The sequence below is a fragment of the Electrona antarctica genome, assembly GCF_951216825.1.
Source record: "Electrona antarctica genome assembly, chromosome: 13".
Taxonomy (NCBI): domain Eukaryota; kingdom Metazoa; phylum Chordata; class Actinopteri; order Myctophiformes; family Myctophidae; genus Electrona; species Electrona antarctica.
The window spans coordinates 24,944,547-24,969,330 of NC_136794.1; the positions used below are offsets into that span (position 1 = coordinate 24,944,547).

Genomic DNA, 24,784 nt, shown 5'->3' on the forward strand with positions numbered 1-24,784 from the left:
AATGGAGCCATCATTATGTGTACACTATCCAGTACACCTTTCAGAGTTAAACAATGAGGATTTTACAATGTAGGCTGCAGAAGGGGGGGGGGGGGGGGGGGGACTGCTAATGCTGAACATGCAAAGTAAGACTTTTGGGGACAAAAGATGCAATTACTGGGTGCGAGAAAAAAAGTAAAGAAACAGCCTACATAAAGTACTGGTAATAAGTAATAATATTACTGTTTTAGAGTAACTTTTCCAACACTGGTGATGCGACACAATGTGAGCTTGTAGATCAGCTATTTTCTAATGGCCGAAATGTATATAGGGCTAAAGTGGTTAATGTATGTTTTGTAATAATAATGCAAATGTAGAAAGCAACTAGTAACTAAAGTTGTCAAATAATAGTGGAGTAAAAGTACAATATTTGCCTCTGAAGTATAAGTAAAAGTACTGAAAATGTGATATACTCAAGTAAAAAATACCTCAACATTGTACTTAAGTAGATTTTGTGTAAAAAGTTATTTTACACAGAGGAGATGCAGGGTTAGGACAGACAGACATTTCATGATTAATAGGTAGATATAATGAAACTATGACTAAGCTGTGATGTCAAAGACATTGTTTCAGGTGACTATTTCAATCAGTGACACACTGCTCTTGTCGTCTAATCAGCTTTATTAGGTCATAGCGTCAACAGCACTAAACCAGTGATTGTTACCAGTACACATCACTCTGGCTACTGTCAGTCACTACTCATTACCACCAATGGCACTCCTATTATGATGACATCACAGACAGCATTATCCTCAATCGGTTTTGCATTTGACTAAATTGTCTGATAGGAAGTGACATAATGTGAATTCTGTTTTGAGGTGAGGTTTGTGGTTTTAAATAGTAGCGGCTGGATAAACGGTTGCTCTTGCAAGAAGAGCTACAACAAAAGAATTGCACTTACTTGTTACTTAAGTATTTTTACTCTAAGAAATCAACTGGGATTGCGTGTTAAAAAGAAAACAGTGCTTAAAAAAGTAAAATGTCACTTGAACTACAATTCTGATGTAGGTACAACAGTTATACTTCACTTCATATCCCAGACAAGCTTAGTTTACAGAGCAGAAACAGTTGTGTAAAACTACTGTCGCCTATACTAGGCAAACTCACATTTAGCATTCTTGCCAGTTAAATCAATTTGACTATACAGTGAATACAAAAGTGGAATCATTTGCTAACACAGCAGTAGCCAAGTGGTGGTTAAATATTCCAGAGAAGAAAATAACACCTCATAAAATTGCATTCGGGACATCACAAAAACAGGTGCGACTCTTAAAGTCTTTCCAGCTACCTTAGACAGCCGCTATACTCGGGAACAAATAGCATACTCCTCCACTCCCCAACTGTAATACAATATACATCAGCACTGAAATTATCCTCAGTGTGTAGTTGCACAATACTGCCGTCATTCAAAAATATATAATGTATATAATATATATAAAACTACTTCATATGAACAGCCAGCTGATGCCACAGTACTCACAATACATTAACATTGATATCTAAAATATGTCTTTGTCATACAGACATGACACTGACAAATGACACTGAAAAGTAGCATGGATTATGACAGCCGAGTTGACATGGTGATACAGGGGAGCTGTCGTCACAAAGACCCCAAGGTTTAAATTAAACTGCGTTACGGTGGTTATTCCTTCCCTTGGATAAACTACAGTACAGTATGTGCATATCATTGTTGACGGGCAGAAACCACTTATCTCCATATTTTTAACCTATTGTGTTGTTTCGTAAATCAATGCCCTACTTGATCATACTCGGGCGTCACACAAAAGTATCAAAAGTAGCAGCTATACAAGCTGGGAACACAGTGCGAAGCGATGCATTTTGAGCTCGTCGATCTGCTACTTTTGCTTCATTTGATTTGAATGCTGAAAAGTAACAGTTTTGGACATGAATATGGGGACATATTCCAACCCCATAGAGATGATATATTCAGAACTGTTCCAAAAGGCAAACAGATTCTACTCCACATCTCTACAACCAACTTCACAGACAGTGAGCTTTCCCAGTTTTAAATCGTTGTCATTCATAGTTGGTCATAAAAAGCAGATTTAAAATCACTCCAGAGTGGCATCTCCAGCATTCTTGGATTAGGCGATTATAATTACATTCATCTAAGTAAGGCAGGTAGTAAGTAGTAGCTACGGTGTTTGTATAGCAGAATGCGTACAGATCAAGATCAAATTATGAATCATATCTCAGTTTTCTTGGATCAATATATTGATGTGGTCTGACATGGAGCAACGAATCACACTACCCCTCAAAAATGCAGAACTCAAGACATCAAATGTTGCTTATACCAATTCTTACGACACAAATGGGAACATTTACATTAAGAGAACAAAGGACAGTGTCACATTTCAGACAACTGCTAGATTGCTGTGGCTCAAAACTCAGGCATTCCCGGCTGCATCCTATATATGTGCAGTCACTTGAGCCAAAGCTACCAAAACTGTGACTCACAGGCAGTCTAAAGCAGTGGTTCTCAAACTATTTGAATATCAAGGACCCCCATAACGGTCAAGGAACCCAGGAACCTACTTTGAGAACCACTGTTCTAAAGACATGACATAACTATAGAAGTAGCTCTATTGATCGAGATGCCAGTAACAATAAAGACGAAACATTGCCACTCACCTGGCTGATTCTTTGCTAAGGTGCTGGAATAAAATAAAAATATCCAATGAATTTAAATGATTTCCATACAATTACATTTTACGCAGACTTCCCTTTACTTAAGCCGTCGGTTCGTTTGACCTTCCTGAGCAAACCCAATCAAAGGGACATCTGCACAATATCCAAGTGTGTGGAAATTTTCTCAGCTCATTAGTACCATAATGTATGGACTCATAACACAACATGGTAAAAATGTCAGTAGAGGATAAAGCAGTTGCTGTTCACAGAGTCCAGTTCACGGTCCAGTGTTGTGGTGTTAATCCAGTGACATTTCAAGAGACATGTAAAAATAGAAAAAATAAAAATAAAATAAAAACATAGTTCACATCCAGTGGCGGCAGTCACATCTAGATTAAGAGGGAATTACCTACTGTACGTGTACATGTGTGTATTATTCAGTGATAATAAAATAAATGTCTGCAGTGTGCGACATGGAATGTATAACACCACACAGTAAAGTCCTGTGTTCATGTATCCATTTGTATACTCTTGGAGTTACAAATGGATAAACTGGACCTGTAATGGGTCCATTTGGTTCTAAATGAACACTTTTGGACATAAATGAACACTCGAGATGTTACAGTGCACTCCCACAAGTGACCCTCACGTCACGAGTATTAACAGGAAGGTCTTAGGAGTCACACGTGGTCCTTCTAGCGCCGGCCATTTCCTCAGTCTTCCGTAAGGTGTTCATTGTGTCCAGTGTCTTCAAAAGCAGTGTGGTGCTGCTTTGTACACAAACGCTCAGAATAGCAGAGATCCAGTGGAACGTATGATCAGCAATAATAAAACACAATAAAAACAAGGGGGGGGGGGGGGTCTTCACCAATCCAACAGAGAGAGAGGAGTGGTGGTGGTTTGGGGGTTATCCACAGCAGAATGAAGATTGACCGAGGCCATAATCCAAAGTTTGCGTTTTTTTTTCTTTTTTCCCCCAATCCCTTGGGTAGACTTGTTCATGTAGTTGGACTACATTCTGACAATCCAAGGCCACTGGAATAAGATGCAAGTTGTGTGTGTGTGTGTGTGTGTGTGTGTGTGTGTGTGTGTGTGTGTGTGTGTGCGCGCGCACGCACGCACACACACGCTTTTAAAAATGTCTTTCCCTGTGTTGGTTTCTCTCATCTTAGTGTTGGGGAGGGGGTACAGTGAGTGTGGCAGTGGGGTGTGGAGGGGGTTCATCCCTGACTTCAGAGGAGGGAGGTGGTGTTGGTGAAGGTGTCGTCTCCTCAGAGCTCAGTGGTCAGAAGACCTCTGGGCTTGGTTCCGTCTTCCGAGGCTGGCTGCTGCTGAGCCACACCGCTGTGGGACAGAGAGATGGAATGACGGGACAGGACAAGACATTTACTGGAAGACAGCAAGGAACATAACCAGGGTTGGTCAAGATTCACCCAACTTGACCAACCACCAGTATTATGAAGGCAGTGGTTCGTTCTAATGAGGCGATAGACACTAGACTGGGCCTTTAAATCTCTTCTTAGGGAGCCTTTAACCCGACCTGAGACCCATTCTACACATGCCATTACCTTCTACATCAGCAGCACCTTTTCATGCTAAGGACCCCCAAATTGATATGTATTTGGTTGCGCATATTTTTGAGAATCACAGTTCTAAAAGTCGTTCTAAATCCTATAGTTTTCTAAAAGACCCATGTTGATAAAATCTAAAATGACAGATGCTTGCCTTGTTTTAATGGTTTACAGACAGTAAATCTCTTCTTAGGAAGGAACCACAGCACCATACATCTAGTCTAGTATACAATCCAAAGCAAGGCATCTGCAGCAGGCAAGTGGACAAGCCAAGGTAAACAGGATGAGCCATAGGTGCAGGGGTCATCAACGTGTCCGTATAAATGTGTGTGTGGTAAAGATTTGGTCTTGTCCGTGGCAAATTTGTCTTTTTTACACACCATTATAATGTTCTTATTTTCATCATAAGACCCAATTACTGAATGTCACGTCTCCAGGTTTTATTCATAATATGTATGGTGACATTTACTTACTACGACATATTAGGAGTCCACTAGTACTAGTGGTTCTCAAATGTTTTATTTGCAAGGACCCCCTTAACTCAGAGAGTACAAATAGAACCAAATTTCTTTCTCATAGTTACAGACCTGTTATGGTCATTTAGGGCTAGCTCTTTATGTGTTCCTGGCAATATTGTTATTTTGTATGTCCGTGGCAAAAATTTAATTTTGACCAACATGTCCACCACAACAAGCCAGCATGGTGATGACCCCTGCGTACGCATGTGACAACAGAGCACAAGCTGAGATTCAAACCCACGTAGACAGCGGTCAATGACCAATGACTATTCTTGATCAATGTGAATCAATTTGCATGGAAAATTGCTTCCCCCATGCTCTTCGAGTGCTGTGGGTTCAAATCCCCCTCCCGGCCGAAGGTTTTCTTTTTACCTGGTGGCGATGACATTATGGGTTTGCGCGAGGATGAGCGGGCGAGCCGGGGAAAGCGTGCCGTCCGCGGGGGGGAAGAGAGGGGTGACCTTGGCAGGGGAGTCAAGGTCGAGCAGGCCGTTAGTAAAGACACCGGGAGGCTGCGTTAGAACGGAGGGAAGGAAGGGAGGGAGGTCAGTCTCTAGAAACGGGAGCTTTAGTGGTTCTCAAACCTTTTCATGTCAAGGACCCCTGCCCGCCCCCAAAATGAATTAAAGGAGAATTCCGGACAAGCGTTTTTTTTTTACCTTAAAACACTTTCCCTCCCTAACACGACTTACACGAGTGTAGAATATAGCATCCCAATGATTTTAACCATATTTTATACTTTGGCAGTTTGGCTATTCAAAAACGGTAGACCTACAAGTTCACTGTGAGCTTATAGATCCGCTATTTTCTTTCTTTTTTCTTCTTAAAAGCAAACTTTTTTTAAACACAAATCCTTGCTTCTAGGGGTCCCTGGCACAATATATTTTGAGACGGGGGTCTGCGGGCCAAATAGTTACTTAAAGGAGAATGCCGCCCTAGCTGTTTTTTACTAAATTCTGTTGATAATGTGTATATTAACACAAAAAAAGGGTAGGCGGGGCTCACGTTGAAGCTGAAGAGATATAGCAACAACATTCCATGGATTAAGTTTTCACATCATATACGAGATCTAGCATAGCAAGAGATCTAGCATAAGGCCCACACAGAGGGTAAATCCGTTAAATCGGTATGGAATGCTTGGCAGGTTTCTTTTGTTTTTGTTTTGCTTGCAGTATTCAATGCATAAACGTCAACCTCTTAACCAATTATGCTGGGCACCGCTGTAACACTCCCAAGGACTCCTGGGAATCCCCAGACCCCATTTTGAGAACCACTGCTGTAGCTACTACATCAGCCAAGGTGTGCAGCAACTACAAAGCCTTTGTACTTAAAAAGGACCATACCAGAGTCAGGAGTTTTATTTGGCTCATTTTCTACCTTCCCTGGATGTTTTACATACTCCATTTGAGTCATACATCTTTATTAAATGGTAAAACAACCTGGCTGAATATTTAAGGTTATGCCAACTCAAGACAGTAAATATATCTTTCTTAATAACCATTACATTTGTACGGACTATATCAGGCCCCAGACGTGTGCAATGTCCTCCTGCGGAGAACCTGAATATTGGTGTTCTGGAGCAACAGCTCAAAATGTGAGTGTGAACATTACATTCTTTACACTTCATTAAACCAGTTTATTAATCTCTGGAAATTATGTCCCATTCAGTCTGGAGCAGAATTGTGACGAAGGAGCCTCAGAGGTAGAACAGAACGAAGAAGAAAATATAGAATTAAGCACAAATATCTTTTTGGTAGATAAAAAGTAAACACAAGCTTTATTTTATTTACCTACTTAACCCATTAAGACCTCGATTCTAAATCCTAACAGAAAAAAAGCTACCTTGCTATATATTGTTGCCATTCTCTCTATCTCCATATTTTTAACTTATTGTGTTTTGTTGTTAACACACTACAGTGTTACATAAAAGCATCAAAAGTAGCAGATCCACAAGCTCGGAATACGGCACAAAGTAACATGTTTTGAGCTTGTAGATCTGCTAGACTGCTACCTTTGACTTTGACAGTTTTGGACATATGACGATGTATAGCTAAAATCTAAAACAACACTTGCCTGGTTTTAATGGGTTATGGCCTATTCAAAACTTTTCAACAATAGCTGACCTACAAGCTCACAACATGGCCAACATACTGTAGTATGTGAAAAGTATACAAACATACTACTAGATGAATACATGATTAAATGAGCAAAGAAACTCCAAAATGTGTTTGGTCCTTTTAAGCGCCTCTGGGGCAAACAGCCTTGTATCGATGTTGATAAATATGTACATACAGTATGCAGAAAAACTAAATCACTTCACAACATTCTGAACATACATGTTTAGCTGAGAGAGAGAGAGAGAGAGAGAGAGAGAGAGAGAGAGAGAGAGATATACAGTAGGCAGTAGGCACAAATGCCTTCTAAATCAGGGAGTCTCAAATTGATATATTTGGCCACGGATCCCCATTTGAAATTTATTTTGTGAAGGGACACTTTTTTTTCTTCTAAAATGTTAAAAAATAGCAAATGTGCTTGTATATCTGCTATTTTTGAATAGACAACGCTAAAATAAAAAATGCCCCGGTACAGACGCTTTCCCCAGTTTTAGCGGGTATAGGGTGCACACTGCTCCGAATAGCTGGGTAAATGCAGAAGACCAATTTCACTTATGTGCAAATGTACAATGACGAAACTACGCCCACAAGGAGTGGGACCGGATAATTATTAGTGTAATTATTTTGTTACTATTATTAAAGACAGGTACAAAATAAAATACATCATATCGAATCACATGAACAGAGTTCAACAGACGGGCAGGTAGAAAGTCATCGGTTACTCACATTAGTGGGAATGATCCAGCGAGGAGTGATGAGCGGTTTGGGCTGCACCGGTGCCAACTGAAATACAAAACCAGCACATAACCAGTGGTGTAAAAAGTAGTGTAAAAAGTAGTGTAAAAAGTACTCGCATTTCTTTACTTAGATAAAAGTATCAATACTGCAATGTAGAAATACAAGTAAAAGTCCGGAATTCAGATTTTACTTGAGTAAAAGTACAAAAGTTTTGGCATCAAAATGTACTTAAAGTACCAAAAGTATAAAGTACTCGTTATGCAGAATGTCCCATTTCATGCTTTAAAATATATAAAAATCTTTTGAAAATAGCCCATCTACAAGCTCACAATGCGTCGCTACGTACACTTCAGTTGAAATGTGACTGAAGTGAAGGCTAATAAGTGAAATCAAAATCTACAAAGTAACTAGTAACTAAAGTTGTCTAATAATTGTAGTGGGGTAAAAGTACAATATTTGGCCCTGAAATGTGTTGGAGTATAAGTAAAGTACAAATACGTGAAAATGTATTTACTGTAGTTACTTTCCCCCACTGCACATAACTCTTACACAACCCGGCCGGCTAGGTCTTTAATTACACAGCCATTTAATAGGACTTCCAAATACTGTGACTCCCACATTCCTCTCCGTGGAAGTAAACACCATTTAAATCCCTGCCGCCTCCGGTGACAAATGTACAGTGTGTGTCTCAGGAGAAACGCAGAGGTAAAACAAAAAAACCCAACTAATTAAACTACAGACATTACTAAACAGAATTTAGGTTTACGGATGCAGATTAAAGATAAAGAATGTGCCCCGCAGATCTCGTGGTTTTAGGGGCAAGGCCACTTGGCCTTTGGTGCCGTCCATTTTGTGAGGGCACAAAGACCAACATTGCAGGGCAGGAAAGCCATACTCTTGCAATTTTCTTTATGAATAACTGGCTCTGTATTGTGTATCTATAGTTTCACGATTACTGTGATGTGCTGCTTGTCATTTCTTCTTTTTGTTTTGTTTTTTCTTGTTTGTTTTATTGTCTTGTGCCTTTATTGTCTTTATACCTTTCTAGTTTGTCCTACTTTATTTGTACACATCGATGATACACCTGAGTCTTTCAAGTCACAGATCTAGATTTTTGAATGACACTGAATGACAATGACATTCAGTGTCATTTTCATTCAAATTAAATGTCATTGGTGTTAAGTTAATGTTGTTCCCTGCTTACTACTTCCAGTGAGTGTGTGTGTTATGTGATGCACTGTGACTTTAAGGTAAGACCGGTGGATACAAACCGGATGTTACCTGATGTTATGTAACTGAGTCATTGTGGAGTTTGGGTCTGGCGGAGTGCCGACAATAAAGTTGTGTTGTGAAACTACAGTTGTTTTATTCCAGTAACATTGGTAGCAGAGATGGCTGGAAACTATAGAGTCCCACCAGGCTTCGACGAAGGGAAGCCATATGAAACGTGGAAGAATGAAATCGAAATATGGAGCAGAGTCACGGAACTTGCAAAAATGAAACAAGCCCTTGCGGTGGTTTTGGCGCTATCTGGATGTGCAAGAGAAACGGCGATGGAAATACCCGTTGATGACTTGAATAAAGATGACGGTATGGCCACGTTGATTGCAAAGCTTGACAATTTGTTTCTTAAAGAAGAGAAGGATCAAGTATATGAAGCTTACTCGAGCTTTGATCGGGTAAAGAGAGACGGCAGCGTGTCCATGGCGGACTATATCATTGATTTTGAGCAACGTTATTCTCGTATGCGAAAGTACAAAATGGAACTTCCCGACGCAGTGTTGGCTTTCAAACTATTGGATACTGCATGCTTGGACATGAAAGACCGTCAGTTGGCTCTCACAGCATGTACAGATCTAACGTTTGCGTCCATGAAGTCAGCATTGAAGAGGATATTCGGAGGGAAAACGTCAGCAGCTCACAGCATGGGAATCAATCAAGATACTGCGTTTGTTACGACGGCGGAGCAGAGACGACAGAAGGGCAAGTTTTGGCCTCAAAGGGATCAACAGAAGACGACAATAATGCCTGGCACAAATCCCTTGGACAGGTACGGCCGTAGATCAAAGTGTGCCGTCTGTCAATCAACCTTTCATTGGGCCAAAGACTGTCCACATAAAAGTGAGTACGTCAAACTAACAGAGGAAGCTGAACGTAATTCAGGTGCAGTAGAGGAGTGCAATATTACTCTGTTCACTGAAGAGCCCGACAATGGAGAGAAAATATCACCCACAGCAGCAGAAATCTTCATGACAGAATGTTTTGGTTCAGCAATAATAGACACTGCTTGCACACGCACAGTGTGTGGGCAGGGCTGGCTAGATGGCTATATGTCTAAACTGAGCCAGATTGAGTTGAGAGATATGAAAATAAATGAAAAGCTCAGTCGTAGGCCATTTAAGTTTGGAGATGGAAAAGTGGTTTATTCCACTAGAAGTTTGAAAATTCCGGCAAGAATTGGACAAACCAAGTGTCAAATTGAAACTGAAGTAGTTCCAGCTGATGTTCCACTGCTTTTAAGCAAAGCTTCAATGAAAAGAGCAGGGACAGTACTGGACATGGAACATGACAGGGCGGTGATGTTCAACAATCCTGTCAAACTTGACTTCACAAGCTCTGGTCATTATTGTGTGAACATAATGGATAACAAAAGTGAGAACATTAAAAAGGAAGAACAGGTCTTGGCAGCTACAGAGGATTTTATTCCTGAAGAAAAACAAAGTCAATATGAGGATGGAAGTCAGTATGAAGATGAAATACTGATCATTTCAGAAAATATGAGCACGACTACTAAACAGAAAATGTTATTGAAACTGCATAAACAATTTGGCCACGCCTCTGCTGACAGATTACAGAAGCTTCTAAAAAGCTCAGGCAACAATGATGCTGAATGTGTTGTCATCCTGCAAAAGATTGTAAGTGAATGTGAAATATGCCAAAGGTACAGCAAACCTACGCCAAAGCCTGCTGTTGGCCTACCACTGGCATCTCAGTACAACGAGACTGTAGCTGTAGACTTGCATGAACTTGAACCAGGTGTGTGGTATCTCCACATTATTGATCATTTCACACGCTTCAGTGCAGGCAGCATTCTGACCACAAAGAGGTCTTCAGAGTTTGTGAAACACTTTGTCCACGACTGGATAAGTGTTCATGGCCCCCCCCAGAAATTATTTTCGGATAATGGTGGCGAATTCAATAATGATGAGGTGAGAGATATGGCAGAAAATTTTAATATAGAAATAAAGACAACAGCTGCCTACAGCCCATGGAGCAATGGACTTTGTGAGCGTCACAATCAGACACTTACTGAGGTTATAAAGAAAGTAAAGGCCAGCAACAGTTGTGACTGGAGCACTGCGATGGACTGGGCTTTAATGGCAAAGAACACCATGCAAAATGTCCATGGATACAGTCCTCATCAGCTGGTGTTTGGACAGAATCCTAATCTGCCCTCTGTACTAACTGATAAACCCCCAGCTTTAGAGGGCACAACAAAAAGTGAATGGGTGGCAAGACACATCACTGCTTTGCATGCAGCAAGAAGGGCTTTTACAGAAGCGGAGTGTTCAGAAAGAATACGGAGAGCCCTGCGGAAACAAACACGCAACACTGATGAAAAATATGACAGTGGAGATCGTGTATATTACAAGAGAGTGGATTGTCCAGAGTGGAAAGGCCCAGGAGTTGTCATCGGACAGGACGGGGCAGTGATTTTTGTCAGACATGGAGGAACATGTGTTCGAGTGCATCGGCTCAGATTGAAGAAAGCTCATTCAGAAAATGACACAACCGTGGAGCAAGGACAGGACATGGCTGACAGTGACCTAGAGGTCATACAAGGACTGAGACAAACAGAACCACAATCAGAGCCAACACAAATGGCAGATGGAATACAAAATGAGACAGAACACACGGCTGACACTACAGATACACATGGTACAGAGCAGAGAGCAGGTGTCAGTCTGAGGACAGGTGTGAGTCTGAAAACAGGACAAATTGTGAAATACAAAGACAGAGGTGTTTTATACACAGCTAAGGTTTTGGGGCGTGCAGGAAAAGTTATGGGCAAATACAAAGACTGGTATAATTTTCTTTATATTGAACCCACTAATGTTGCAGGCACCACAGATGCAGCTGACATGTCGAAAATTGATCATTTTGAGGTGGTAACAAATGATGTGCCAAATGTATGTGATGATGGATTAACTGATTTACCTTTAACAAATGTCACAAATGTATGTGAGGATGTGTTTGTAACAAAGGATGTGTCATTTGACTTTGCAAAACATGTTGAGTTAAAGAGCTGGAAAGATAACAATGTGTTTGAGGAAGTTAAAAATGAGGGACAAAAATGTGTTTCTACTAGGTGGGTGTGTACTCTTAAAGAGACACTCACTGGACCAGTACCAAAAGCACGCCTCGTGGCTAGAGGTTTTGAGGAGTTACAAGTGTCGCATTTGCAAAAGGACTCCCCCACATGTGCTACAGAGTCCCTCCGACTGCTTGTGGCAGTGATTTGTCAAAGACAGTGGACACCTCATTCAATGGACATAAAGTCTGCATTTTTGCAGGGAATGACTCTGTCGCGTGATGTTTACATCAGGCCTCCTCCTGAGGCTGAGAGTGAAGGCACATTATGGAAGCTAAAAAAGTGTGTCTATGGACTGGCGGATGCTTCTCTCTATTGGTACAACAGAGTGAAGGAAATAGTGCTGGCAACAGGAGGAAACATTTCCAAAGTTGATCCAGCCATTTTCTACTGGCTAGATAAAGACTATACTGTGTCTGGAGTTCTAGCCTGCCATGTGGATGACTTCATATGGGGAGGCACACAAAGCTTCTCCAAAACAGTGATACCGCAGCTCAGATCTGCATTCCAAATCGGACGAGAGGAACATGAAAACTTCTGTTATGTGGGAATAGACTTTGTCACTGTGAACAGAAAAGTACAAATACACCAGGAGAACTACATACAACATTTGCAGCCCATACATATCGATCCTGCACGGGCTGTGGAACAGGACTCTCCTCTCTCTGAGAAAGAGAGAGATGAACTCAGGTCAAAAATAGGTCAAATCCTCTGGGTTGCAAGACAGAGCAGACCAGATGTCATGTTCGATGCGAGCAACTTGGCATCAAGCATAAAAAGTGCAATTGTTCAAACTATTCATGAGGCGAACAGGGTAGTGTCTAAACTTAAATCCAAGAAGGTAATTCTCAACTTCCAGTACTTGGGCAGAGACAGTGCTTTGAAAATGGTTACATTCAGTGATGCCTCTTTTGGGAATCTTTCTGATGGAGGCACACAAGGAGGACACTTTATTGTGCTGATGGGGGAGAATGGGAAGTTTTCACCCCTTTCATGGCAGTCTAGGAGAGTTAAGAGAGTTGTACGTAGCACTCTTGCAGGTGAAACACTGGCAATGTCAGACGGGATTGATAATGCTATCTTTCTGTCTACACTCTTCTCTGAACTGACTGCTGGTGATATTGTTCATGCTGCGCCAATAACCTGTGTCACGGATAATCATTCACTGGCTGATGCACTCAAGTCCACAAAGTCAGTCACTGAAAAAAGACTTCGTCTGGAAATCAGCAGCATCAAAGAGCTCATCCACACCAAAAAGGTTGAGCGGATCCTTTGGAACAAAACAAAAGAACAACTTGCGGACTGCCTTACAAAAAAGGGGGCTTCACCTCTTCAGTTACTGAAGGCCCTTAGTGAAGGACAGTGGCAACTTACTGAGAATACTTAGGGTTGTGACTTTGGAAGGACTTTGTCTTTGAAAGAGAAAAATAACTTTGTCTCAAGCTGTACGTTGCTGTATTTGTTTTGTTTGCTGTATTTTGTTTTGGAATTATTGCAATGCATTTTTTTATTCTTTTTTTTAAGAGACAGTGAGTTTGTTAAGTTAATGTTGTTCCCTGCTTACTACTTCCAGTGAGTGTGTGTGTTATGTGATGCACTGTGACTTTAAGGTAAGACCGGTGGATACAAACCGGATGTTACCTGATGTTATGTAACTGAGTCATTGTGGAGTTTGGGTCTGGCGGAGTGCCGACAATAAAGTTGTGTTGTGAAACTACAGTTGTTTTATTCCAGTAACAATTGGACTTGCACTACATTCATTGGACTTGCACACACTTTAGTATAGTATTTCTTAATTATTCGTAATATAATATAGTTTCTTTCACTCACTCATGCATACAGAACAGTGAACAATACAGTCAGACATTTTCATGTCAAGGACCCCCACATTGATATGCATTCGGCTGTGAACCTCCATCTGAACATATGTTATGCCAGGGATCCCATAAGATTTGTGTTGAAAATCTCCAAAATTATTCCAAATCTTTCACAATTCTTAATTATTTTCTACAATGAACCAACGGCATAGACTCACCACAGGTGTTGGGTCAGTGAAGTCGATGAGGTTTTCAGACAGCGAGATGCCGGTCTGCATCTCCATCTCCTCCGTCTTCACCTGCACAACATACTGCGTTCAAACAAAGCAGCTGCTGAACTGATACGTGTCATTTTACAGCAGTAGTTCTCAATCTTTAGGACCTCCAAATGTATACAAAATATGGCCACGGACCCCCATCTGAAAATGTTTTATGGAAGCGTCCTCCAGAAGAAAGATTTTAATGTTCACGTTATTTATTCATTCTTCATTCTCTTTGTTTAGGTGGAGAATTTCATTACCACCTAAACGCAGATTTAATGGTTAACGACTTAGTCTTAAATACTATGCTGTGTGACGAATAGTGAAAATAGCAGATCTACAAGCTCACAATGCATTGCGGTGTGACATGTCGCAAGCTTGTAGATCAGCCACTTTTGAACATTTTGACATATTTTAGATTATGTTTTTCAACATTTTTCCGCCTATAATGTCCTGGCCATGGATGAAAGTGGTCGATCAAGTTATGAATGACTGAATGCTTTTGAGGCGTCGCATGTTGAGATCCACGCTGACATGCTGGTGGCACTGGGATTGGTTCATTGGCAGCAGTTAATTGGTTAATGGGTGTGTTGTGTTAGTACCTTTGTTGCCAGGCTCTCAGGGGCAGACTCGCAGGGCAGCATGGGAGTGGAGGAGAGCACGTCTTCACACAACCTCTCAACGCTGGGAGGAAGGACAGACGGGAAAACCAGTGGAGAGACAGACAGACAGACAGACAGACAGACAGACAGACAGACAGACAGACAGACAGACAGACAGACAGACAGACAGAACAAAAGAAAGAAAGCGAGATTAAATTGAAACAGAAAGAAATGCAAAACGAAATCAACATACAGATATTTTGGTTCCGCTTGACTTGATAAAATGGGAACACTTTCCCGATATGGAGAGAGGAATTCTCCCTGTTCCGTGTGCTCATTAATCAGAACGCAGACTTTGTCTGTTGTTTAATGGTATATTATTCACCAAGCGTCCGTGTTCAATCAACCTTTTATTTCAGACCTCAACAACAAATCATTCAATGGAAGCCCCTCAATTAGTGAATCCACCATCTATGCAGAACAACACAAGCATGAATAATAAAAGTGTTTACCACATCTATGAGCCTGGGGGAAGCTAGCCCCGGCTAATTGCATAGTCAAGCTGCAGTGTGTGTGTGTGTGTGTGTGTGTGTGTGTGTGCGTGCGCGATCCAACTGTACACGCAGAAACACCAACAGTATCCAGGCAGAACTCAAGTCATGTGACCACTCTCACACACGCGACACATTGCTGAACACAGCTGCGTTACTCAGACAGACCAGCAGGTGGTAGCAAAGAGCTAAGAGAATGACAAAGGGGTACCAGCTTTGTCTCCCAGTAAAGACAACGGCCGCCATGCTGGAATCCATACTGGGTTGGAATGGTTTGCCTGATGCAGCAGCATTGACGTATGGAGCGTGAGAGTGTGTTTAATGTGCTGTTCTCTCACATAAAGACAGATCCTGGGTCAACCTAGTGGTTGTGGTTTCTCCTACACCAGGGAATCTCAACCTTTTGAGGCCGATTCTTCCTACTACACGATTCTACAAATACCGTCCAAATCAGTAGCTCTCAGACTTCCAAGACTTTTCAAAAAGGTTCAAAATTGCAGATGTACAAGTTCGCAGCGCATGTGAACTTGTGAACTGCTAAAACGACAACATTTAAAATGACAGACGCTTTCCTGTTTTAAATGTGTTAAAACATGGCGCAAAGCCACGCATTTCGAGCTTGTAGTTCTGCTACTTTTGAATTTGAGTAAAGGTTTTGAATATATGAGGTTTCCACCCCGACAGTCAGAGACCATAATGCATTGTTGCACGGGCCTCTTATTATACATATACATACCGGTATATATATATATGTGTGTGTGTGTGTGTGTGTGTGTGTGTGTGTGTGTGTGTGTGTGTGTGTGTGTGTGTGTGTGTGTGTGTGTGTGTGTGTGTGTGTGTGTGTGCATGTGTTAATTGATTTGTTGATACAGTATATAAAAAGAAAAATTACATTAAACGCAGGCCTAGGACCTGTATCTCAAAAGAACATATACAACGGGAAGTCCTCGCGCCTTCGATTCATAACCACGTGGATTGCGACAGTAGGTAATACATCGGACACAGAGACTGAGAGGGTGGTGTGTGTGTGCGCGTGTGTGTCAGGGGGATTAGGAACCTGCAGGCACCGCCATAGATCCCCTCTTCTGCTAATCCCCCCTCTCTCTCTCTCTCTCTCCTTTATCCATCCTTCCCTTGGTGCAAAGCACTCAGCATAGCACATTCACACTATACTGGTACACGCCATACAAATGCAAGCACACACACACCTGGGTCCAGCCGATGACATGAGGGTAGTTGGTTTGAGCAGGTCCCAGGAGTCTTGCCTGTCTGGGCGACCGCTCACAGACAAAGATGAGTTACTACCCATGCGGCCACTACGCACCTTCAACCTAGAGAGAGACAGACAGAATACACAAACAAAGTAATTAGACCTACTGTACCACACAGCAGTTCAGTACAGTATTACATTCAAATGTCCACAGAACTCTGACAAAGACCGGTTTCTGGTGTTTCTTTTGTTCTTGAAATTCCTAACCACTCGGACCACCCCTAGCTTCCCTACTCTGGGGGGGAATATTCACCGAAAATAGCCAACCTACAAGCCTAGCTTAGAGGTCGGCTATTTAGAGATTATAGATGGGTTATTTGTTATTACATCGGCCATTGTTTGGTGGAAGAGGAGAAAAAACAATCTTGATGAAGTAGGACATTCATTTTATGTTTAAAAAAAACATAAAAAGTTGTCATTTCGAGATACAAGTTTTCTGCCCGAACAGAAACGATATAAAGCCATGAGTCACAGGAGAAAGATCAAATATTATCCCCTTATGAACCATGAGTCCAAGTCAATATGAACGTGAATTCTCGTCCTTGGAAAGATAAGACACTATTAGCAATGTGCAATTTACAAAACACAACATAATACTGTAAGACTGAATGTAGAACGGGGAGGGGAAGGGAGGGGGGAATGTGCCTAATCGCCTACTCTGCCAACCATATTTAATACGTCTGCTTCTTCTAATCCCCCTCCCAGTCCCCATGGCAATGATGCCTGTTTTACATTCCCTCAACAAAAAAAGCTGTCTGTCTTGCAAAATAACAGCAATGTCCATGCCTGTCATTCACAGCACACAGCCTGCAGGATGGAGGATGGAGTAGTGCTGATGTCACAGCCCAGTTATGCCAAGACGCCTCATGAATATGCATGTGGACTAATCAGCATTTTGGGGAAGTTGGGGGGAATGGGGGTTATTGGGCGGGGGGGAAAGGTAAACGTGGATATATTTTACCCAGGGAAGTAGCTGAGCACAGGTGCTCAACGCCCTGCATATGCCCGTTGTATATGTTCTTTTGAGATACGGGTCCTAAACGTAACAGTTTAGGACATATGAGGTTTGCACCCGACAGAGAAGATAACGCTGTTCCATTTCCAAATATGAGAGACATTCAAAACAGTGGCGTGCCACCTTGTAAGGTGGTTACCAATTCAGCAACTAAAGTTTATGGTTCCAATAGCTGCTTAATTTTTCCATAATAACAGTTTCACGACTGGAAAATAACAAATTAGCGTGTGTGTGTGTATGTGTGTGTGTGTTACAATCCTTGTGAGAGACAAATGTCCACATGATTTTTACATTATGAGATTGTCTTTTGAAAAATAGTTTTATGAAAACATTCACACAAATATGGTAATACAAGCGTGTGTGTGTGTGTGTGTGTGTGTGTGTGTGCACCTGGCAGCAGCCTCCTGCAGGTTACAGTTCTTGTCTCCAGCCATGACAGCGTGTTCATCCACAGAGCCCTGGAGGAGGGAGAGGAGAGGAGGAGTGGAGTGGAGTGAAGAGGGTGAGTAGAGGAGAGGAGAGGAGTGGAGTGAAGAGGGTGAGTAGAGGAGAGGAGAAGAGAGGAGAGTGACTACAGAGTTCAGTGAGTTGATTTATGACCAGTGCTGGAGCCGAACGGGACAATGTTTTAACGTAGCAGGGTTTATAAAAAGGTAGGAGCGAACCGAGAGAGGACCGCCCGCCGATCCAAGCCACTCCGGTTTGGGGCCACACACCACATGTTTGAGCATGCCCGGTGGCCCCGGTCGCACTTACTGGACAGACGCAAAGAAATCCTCACACCGCAACGGACGTGCACAGTGCACGTCCCTGATCAAGATTTCATTAAAATATCCAGACAAGTATCCTATATTACATTTCCGAGAATTCCACGGCCGCAATTTTGTGCCCATGGAGCACACAACTTTGTGCGCCAGTTCCGGTGGCCAAGTCATAGACCGTCACGTACTGCATGACGTGGCGTTTACGCCTGATGTCTGTGAAATGTGCTCTTTGAATAAAAGGTACTTACTTTTGCAAGCAACACCGTCAGACTACAGAGTATGAATTAACACTGTAGTACTACGGAGTATAACCCATTTAGACCTACCGGTAAGCTCGATTCTACAAATGTCTTTTAAATCATGACAGTTTTCAGAAAAACCTCATGTTTCTATGTCAGTGGTTCTCAAATAATTTCATGTCAAGGACCCCAGAAATGATATGTAATTGGCTGCCGACCCCCATCTGAAAATATGTTGTTCTAGGGACCACCCCAGAAGCAAAGATTTTAGGTAAAAAGATTTGCGCCACATTTTCACGATTTTTCAAAGTGCCGCGCTATGAGCTTGCAGATCTGCTATTTTTCAACAGTTAAAAGTATAACCTAATGCTTAAAACACCAAAAGGGGTTCCCGTCCTGAATGGGATCAAATGAACACTGTGGTACTAATGGAGTGTAAATGAACACCTTGAGGGCAGCAGCTTCTGCCTGGGCCTTTAGGATGTTACTCTTCAGGTCCTCTGGGAGGGGCAGTGGAGCGAGCACTGTGACCGGACCGCTGCCCACGCTGTTCAGAACACACTTCTCCGTCAGCTTCACCATGTCCTCCTGGGCAGGACACGCACACGCACACAAACACGCACACAGAGTCTCGTCACATATTGGCCCGTCACGAATATTTCATAATTGTCTAATCATTAATTAGCAATTATTAAATTGTTTCTATGTTGAAAATACATTTTCAAATATATATATAAAAATAACAGAAATTGCTGATCTACACGCTTACAATGCATCACTTCAACTAAACTAGTTTAACAGCTAGTCATTGTGCATTTTTGTTTTTTCCATTTCATATGAAAGCAGAAAATCATATCAAAATTAAAGCTGCAAGCAGCGATGACCGGGGCCTCAAGCGTCTGTGCACGTTAAGGGCAAACATCGACCAATCAGAACTGGGAGTAGAGCTAAGAAAAGGACAGGGATTTTCAACTGAGTCCAGTTTTTTGTAAGTCGGGACATGATACAGGTGTGTACCAATTTGCATACATGTAGGTCCAACCGTATTGTGGGGCTGCAAGCACAAGCCTTTGAGTGAATAGTTTTGAAACGACAGCTTATGTCAACAGCTGAAGCTTACTGTATGTCGACAGCTGAAGTCAAGCCACTTCACCCCTTTTGCAACCTTATTTTAATGATGTTTGGGAGACAAGAAACACTTTCCTGGGGTTTTTATGTGGATAATATGTGTTTTTAGATATTTTAGCATTTTAAAGTGTCTGTGATGTCACAGGCACTGGTCTCACTTCCTTCCTGGACTACATCAAGGACTGTCTAAAGAGGACGAGACGCGAAGACCGTACGGGCGACGCCATGTTGCTTATAGTGCTCCATGGAAGGAAAGAAACATGCGCAGTTGAGACCAAGGAAGCTGAACGCGGAAATGTTGGCTGCATATAGCCCATTGCGCATGTTTCTTTCCTTCCATGGAGCACCATAAGCAACATGGCGTCGCCCGTGCGGTCTTCGCGTCTCATCCTCTTTAGACAGTCCTTGGACTACATGTTGTCTCAGTAAGACAGCCCTCCCCCCAAGGAGGAGCAGTGCACCAAAGCATTATGGGAATTGTAGTCCATGTAGGACCATGTTTACATTGAAAATAGCAGGAAGATAGACTAGACCGTCACCTGGTTGTTCAGGACCATGTTTACATTGATGCTGGGTCGTGGAGAAGCAGCCAGAGAATTGCCCTCCAACTCCAAATGCTTCAGACGAGCTGCTGCGTCTGTGTGACACACACACACACACACACACACACACACACACACACACACACACACACACACACACACACACACACACACACACACACACACACACACACACACACACACACACACACACACGTACGTACGTACGTACGTACGTACGTACGTACGTATTTGTAATTGGTCCCAATTCTGTCAGTAAAAGTGATACCACCGATGTGAAAGGCATTGCTTGTAGCGAATCGAAACGCGATGCGTTTCGAGCTTGTAGATCCGCTACTTTTGATGCTTTAGAATTTGAATCGTTTTAAAACCTCAAAGGCTTTTGACAATCAAATCAAAGAAAAAAGGTCCCGCGGCGAAGAGCATCCTTTTTGCAGATTGCCGACAATGACCTTTTTCTTTGTTTTGATATCATAGATCCCTTTCTGAATTTGAATCCTGACGAAAAGTTTGAATATGGAGAAAATACGTTTACAATTTAGGCTTTTAGCAGACGCTCTTAATCGAGAGTGACTTTTACAGTAAGCAAGAACAACACAAGGATTCTTCCGGACAGCAATGTTACACAAATGTTTAAGGGTAATAGTTGTGATACACAGTAGCCTAGTCTTGGTGTGTGTGTGTGTGTGTGTGTGTGTGTGTGTGTGTGTTTACGTGTGCGCCTACCGGTGAGACACAGTCCCTCGTCTCCGGCAATGCTGGATGATGACTGGGCACCGCTTGGCCCTGCCTCCTCAGTCGCCACCACTATGGGAACAGCAGGGGTCCTAATGACATCATCAACACAGGTCTCCAGCAGATCAGCCACCATGGGCATACTAGAGAGAGAGACAGAGACACAGAGAGAGAGAGAGAGACAGAGACAGAGACAGAGACAGAGACAGAGACAGAGAGAGAGAGAGAGAGTTAAGTATTTAGTTTAAAAGCCGTGATTCATACTGGGTTGCACGGCCACGTTAAGCACAGAAAACTAAAGGTCAACAAACTCAATGCGTTGCAGCGCTTGGACATTAACAACTTAAAGGAGAACTTTGTTTTTTTCAACCAAGGTTCATGTTTTATATGACAAACTGACATACCGTATTGAGCCTACAACACACAGTATGGCATCCCTCTAGTATCCCCCTTCACATTCAGTAGATCCCGTGATCTTTTGTGGCCAGATGAAATATCCTGGGGTCTAGTAGGACTAAAGTAAATAAAGAAATAACCATACAATCTTATTATGGACTTATTTAGCCAAATAGCTAATATCGTTAAAACGAAAGAAAGCAGTAAATGGAAAAACAAAATTTTCCTTTAAACGCCAACATCCGTATTGTGCAAATGAAAGCTTGTCGATCGGCTATTTTCCGTGAAAGATTTCCCCACGCTCAACCATACTGGGTTTAAGTGGTTCTGTATTTTCCGTGACAGATTTCCCCACGCTCAACCATACTGGGTTTAAGTGGTTCTGTATTTTCCGTGACAGATTTCCCCACGCTCAACCATACTGGGTTTAAGTGGTTCTGTATTTTCTGTGCTCGACGCCGGCATACAAGCAGAAATAATGGGGGTTTAAAATGCATCACAATAACTGACGACTATCAAAACTCACCTGTGGCCTGCATGGCGGTGAATGGATTCTCCCTCGTTAGCACAACTGATAAATGGTGACAGGATTCAACCAGTAGACATTTTATAACGTCCTGTCAACATTGGATGTGTAATAATTAAGTAATAATTGTTTCTACTAACCAATACCAAACGATTGCTGTACTATCTTGAGTAATGAGTACTGTAGGGGCCATTTAGACAAAAAACAACGAACCAAAGAAGAGATTACATGGTAACAGTGTGGCGCGCACACGCACACACACACACACACACACACACACACACACACACACACACACACACACACACACACACACACACACACACACACACACACACACACTCGCTGGTGCCTTAACCCTTAACACATTCCACAATAGTATAATTGACAAGATACCGTGACTGCCGGGATTGTTTAATTACCTTTGGAGCATACGTCAAAGTATTTGTGCCTTTGATCCATGAAAATCCGCTTGAAAACAGTCTCATGATTTGTTATTGAGCCGACAAAAAAGCCACTTCCGTGATCCGGGTCACAGACAAAGAGCAAAGCGAGCTAAGATTGTCCCTACCCCCTCGTTCACTTTGCATTGGACTCAGTATCCCAGAATCCCTTGCAAGCCGGCGGTTGGTTGATTTCTGGTTACGTCATCATAACGCATCCGCTTCGTCACGTTGTCTGCGACAAAAGCGGATTTTCATAATAACCATCTAACAACGGCGAATTAAACATATTAAACTAGAAAAAGTGCCCCTCTGGGCACAGGTCTCCATCAGGGCAGGTCAGGTTGTGGCCTCCTGGCGCTATAATAGGTCAATGTGAAAAGGGTGACATTTCTTATTACGCCTTGGATGGCAATTGGATGATTTGAGGCATTTTGTTTCAAAAATGTGTTTTGCAAAAATCCACCTGTTGGTGGCGCTATAACAGGCCAATGTGAAAAGGGTGGGGTATATTCCTCAGCCTCGTAGGAAAGTCTGTGAAAGATTTTACGTGAATTGCACGCTGCGTTCATGATTTGAGGCTTTTTGTTCAAAACGGGCCAATCCTGTAAACTTTGAAAGCCAATTTTAGCCAATTAGGATGGAATATGAAATATAGATAGTGTGTAACGATTTGCAGGATTTTTGGACAGAATCTGGAGGAGTAATATCAAAAAAGTTTTTCAAAAACCTTATAGCGCCTGGTGGTGCTATAACAGGCCGTTCTGGAAGATTTGGGGCAGAGGTTCATCGTTGGCATCCAGGGAGTGTATATATTTGGCAACGACCGGGTTAACGGTGCCGGAGATTAGCTGGCAACAGACGGACGGACACACACACACGGATGGAGTGCAAAACATACTCTCTCCCCATGCCTTCGGCCTGGTGGAGACAACAGATAGCGGGTTTAGCGTATTATGCGTGGAAAGACAATGGAATAAATGTCGTGGAACGCGGGTTATGAGTTCCATTTTTTAACTATTTTGAAAAACATTTTAAAACAGCTGATCTACATCGGCACGTTGTGAGCTTGAAGAGCGGCTAATTTAAATATTTAAAAATGTTTTTCAAAATAGTAAAAAAGGCAAAGAAGTTTAGGAATAAGGGATAAGGCACCAGCATAAATAGGGCCCTTTGAGTTAAAAACTTTGTCCAAAACCTGAAAATGAGGGCAATTCGGATGAAAAGTGTATGCTTGGTCGTGCGGTGGTGGTCATGAAAGAAGTGCGGGTAAAACCGTAATATCCCATAATAATATCCCATTGGAAATGAATGGTTGTCTGTCCAAAATATTTGTTTAACCCATTTTGGGCGGGAACCCCTTTTGGTGTTTCAAGCATTCTGTTATACTTTAGCTATTGAAAAATAGCAGATCTACAAGCTCGTAGCTTGTAGGTCTGCTATTTTTGAAAAATCGTAAAAATGCGGCACAAATCTTTGAATAAGTATATATTCTTTCAGAGCGAACGTTTTTTTTATTTCGACGTCAGGCCTAAATGGGTTAAAGAAGAGAGGGAAAAAAAGGCCCAATATGAAAGGTTAGATTTTCCCTGAGGCTCAGTTCATCCTGCGGTTTTCACGGGAGCAATAAGTTGTGTGGGGAAGACGTATTGTCATATTACAGCCATCAAAGGCATATCCTCCAGCCAGACATTTAATATCGTCTCTGTCGGGTGGAAACCTCATATGTCCAAAACGGACCACTTCTCAGGCTTCAAAGGGGGGCGGCTGGGCGAGTGGTCCAGGCGCCACATATAGGCTCTAGCCTGCTGGGCGAGTGGTCCAGGCGCCACATATAGGCTCTAGCCTGACGCGTCGCGTGTTCGAGTCCCGTTCATGACGACCTTTGCTGCATGTCTCTCCCCTTCTCTCTCACTCTTTCCTGTCTATCTTCACTTGAAACTATCAATAAAAGGGCCAAGGCAGAAAAGCCAAAAACAAATCTTTAAAAAGTATCAAAGGTAGCAGATCTACAAGCCAGCGAGCTTGTGTATCTGCTACTTTTTATTTTAAATTTAGTTTTTGGCTAATCTGCCTTTATTGATAGTATCAAGTGAAGATGGACAGGAAAGAGTGAGAGAGAGAAGGGGAGAGACATGCAGCAAAGGTCGTCATGAACGGAACTCGAACACACAACACGCTGTCAGGCCAAAGCCTATATGTGGCATGCGTCTGGACCACTACTTGGCCAGCGGGCACCCCTGTATCTGCTACTTTTGGTGCTTGTGTGATGTTGTGATCAAGCAGGGGCGTTAATAACTTAATAATAATTTAAAAAACACACACACACACACACACACACACACACACACACACACACACACACACACACACACACACACACACACACACACACACACACACACACACACACACACACACACACACACACACACACACACACACACACACACACACACAACGTTATGTGG

At 42.3% G+C, this 24,784-nt stretch overlaps 1 protein-coding gene across 3 annotated transcripts in view; it reads right to left on the minus strand.

Moving 5' to 3' along the window:
* Positions 1 to 642: 642 nt before the first annotated feature.
* epb41l5 (erythrocyte membrane protein band 4.1 like 5) overlaps positions 643 to 24,784 on the minus strand; it is a 73,975-nt gene continuing 49,833 nt past the window's right edge. For 2 of the 3 annotated variants that reach the window (XM_079517592.1, XM_079517591.1), the window contains exons 17-26: positions 20,940 to 21,091; positions 20,190 to 20,287; positions 18,970 to 19,110; positions 17,910 to 17,977; positions 16,443 to 16,565; positions 14,684 to 14,765; positions 14,040 to 14,132; positions 7,621 to 7,677; positions 5,153 to 5,292; positions 643 to 4,035 (exon numbers count right to left, since the gene is read on the minus strand). In XM_079517592.1, coding sequence (XP_079373718.1) covers positions 3,963 to 4,035; positions 5,153 to 5,292; positions 7,621 to 7,677; positions 14,040 to 14,132; positions 14,684 to 14,765; positions 16,443 to 16,565; positions 17,910 to 17,977; positions 18,970 to 19,110; positions 20,190 to 20,287; positions 20,940 to 21,091 — 1,027 coding nt within the window. In that variant the 3' untranslated portion in view covers positions 643 to 3,962. The remainder of the gene's footprint in view (positions 4,036 to 5,152; positions 5,293 to 7,620; positions 7,678 to 14,039; positions 14,133 to 14,683; positions 14,766 to 16,442; positions 16,566 to 17,909; positions 17,978 to 18,969; positions 19,111 to 20,189; positions 20,288 to 20,939; positions 21,092 to 24,784) is intronic. The other variant, XM_079517593.1, reaches the window with a different exon arrangement.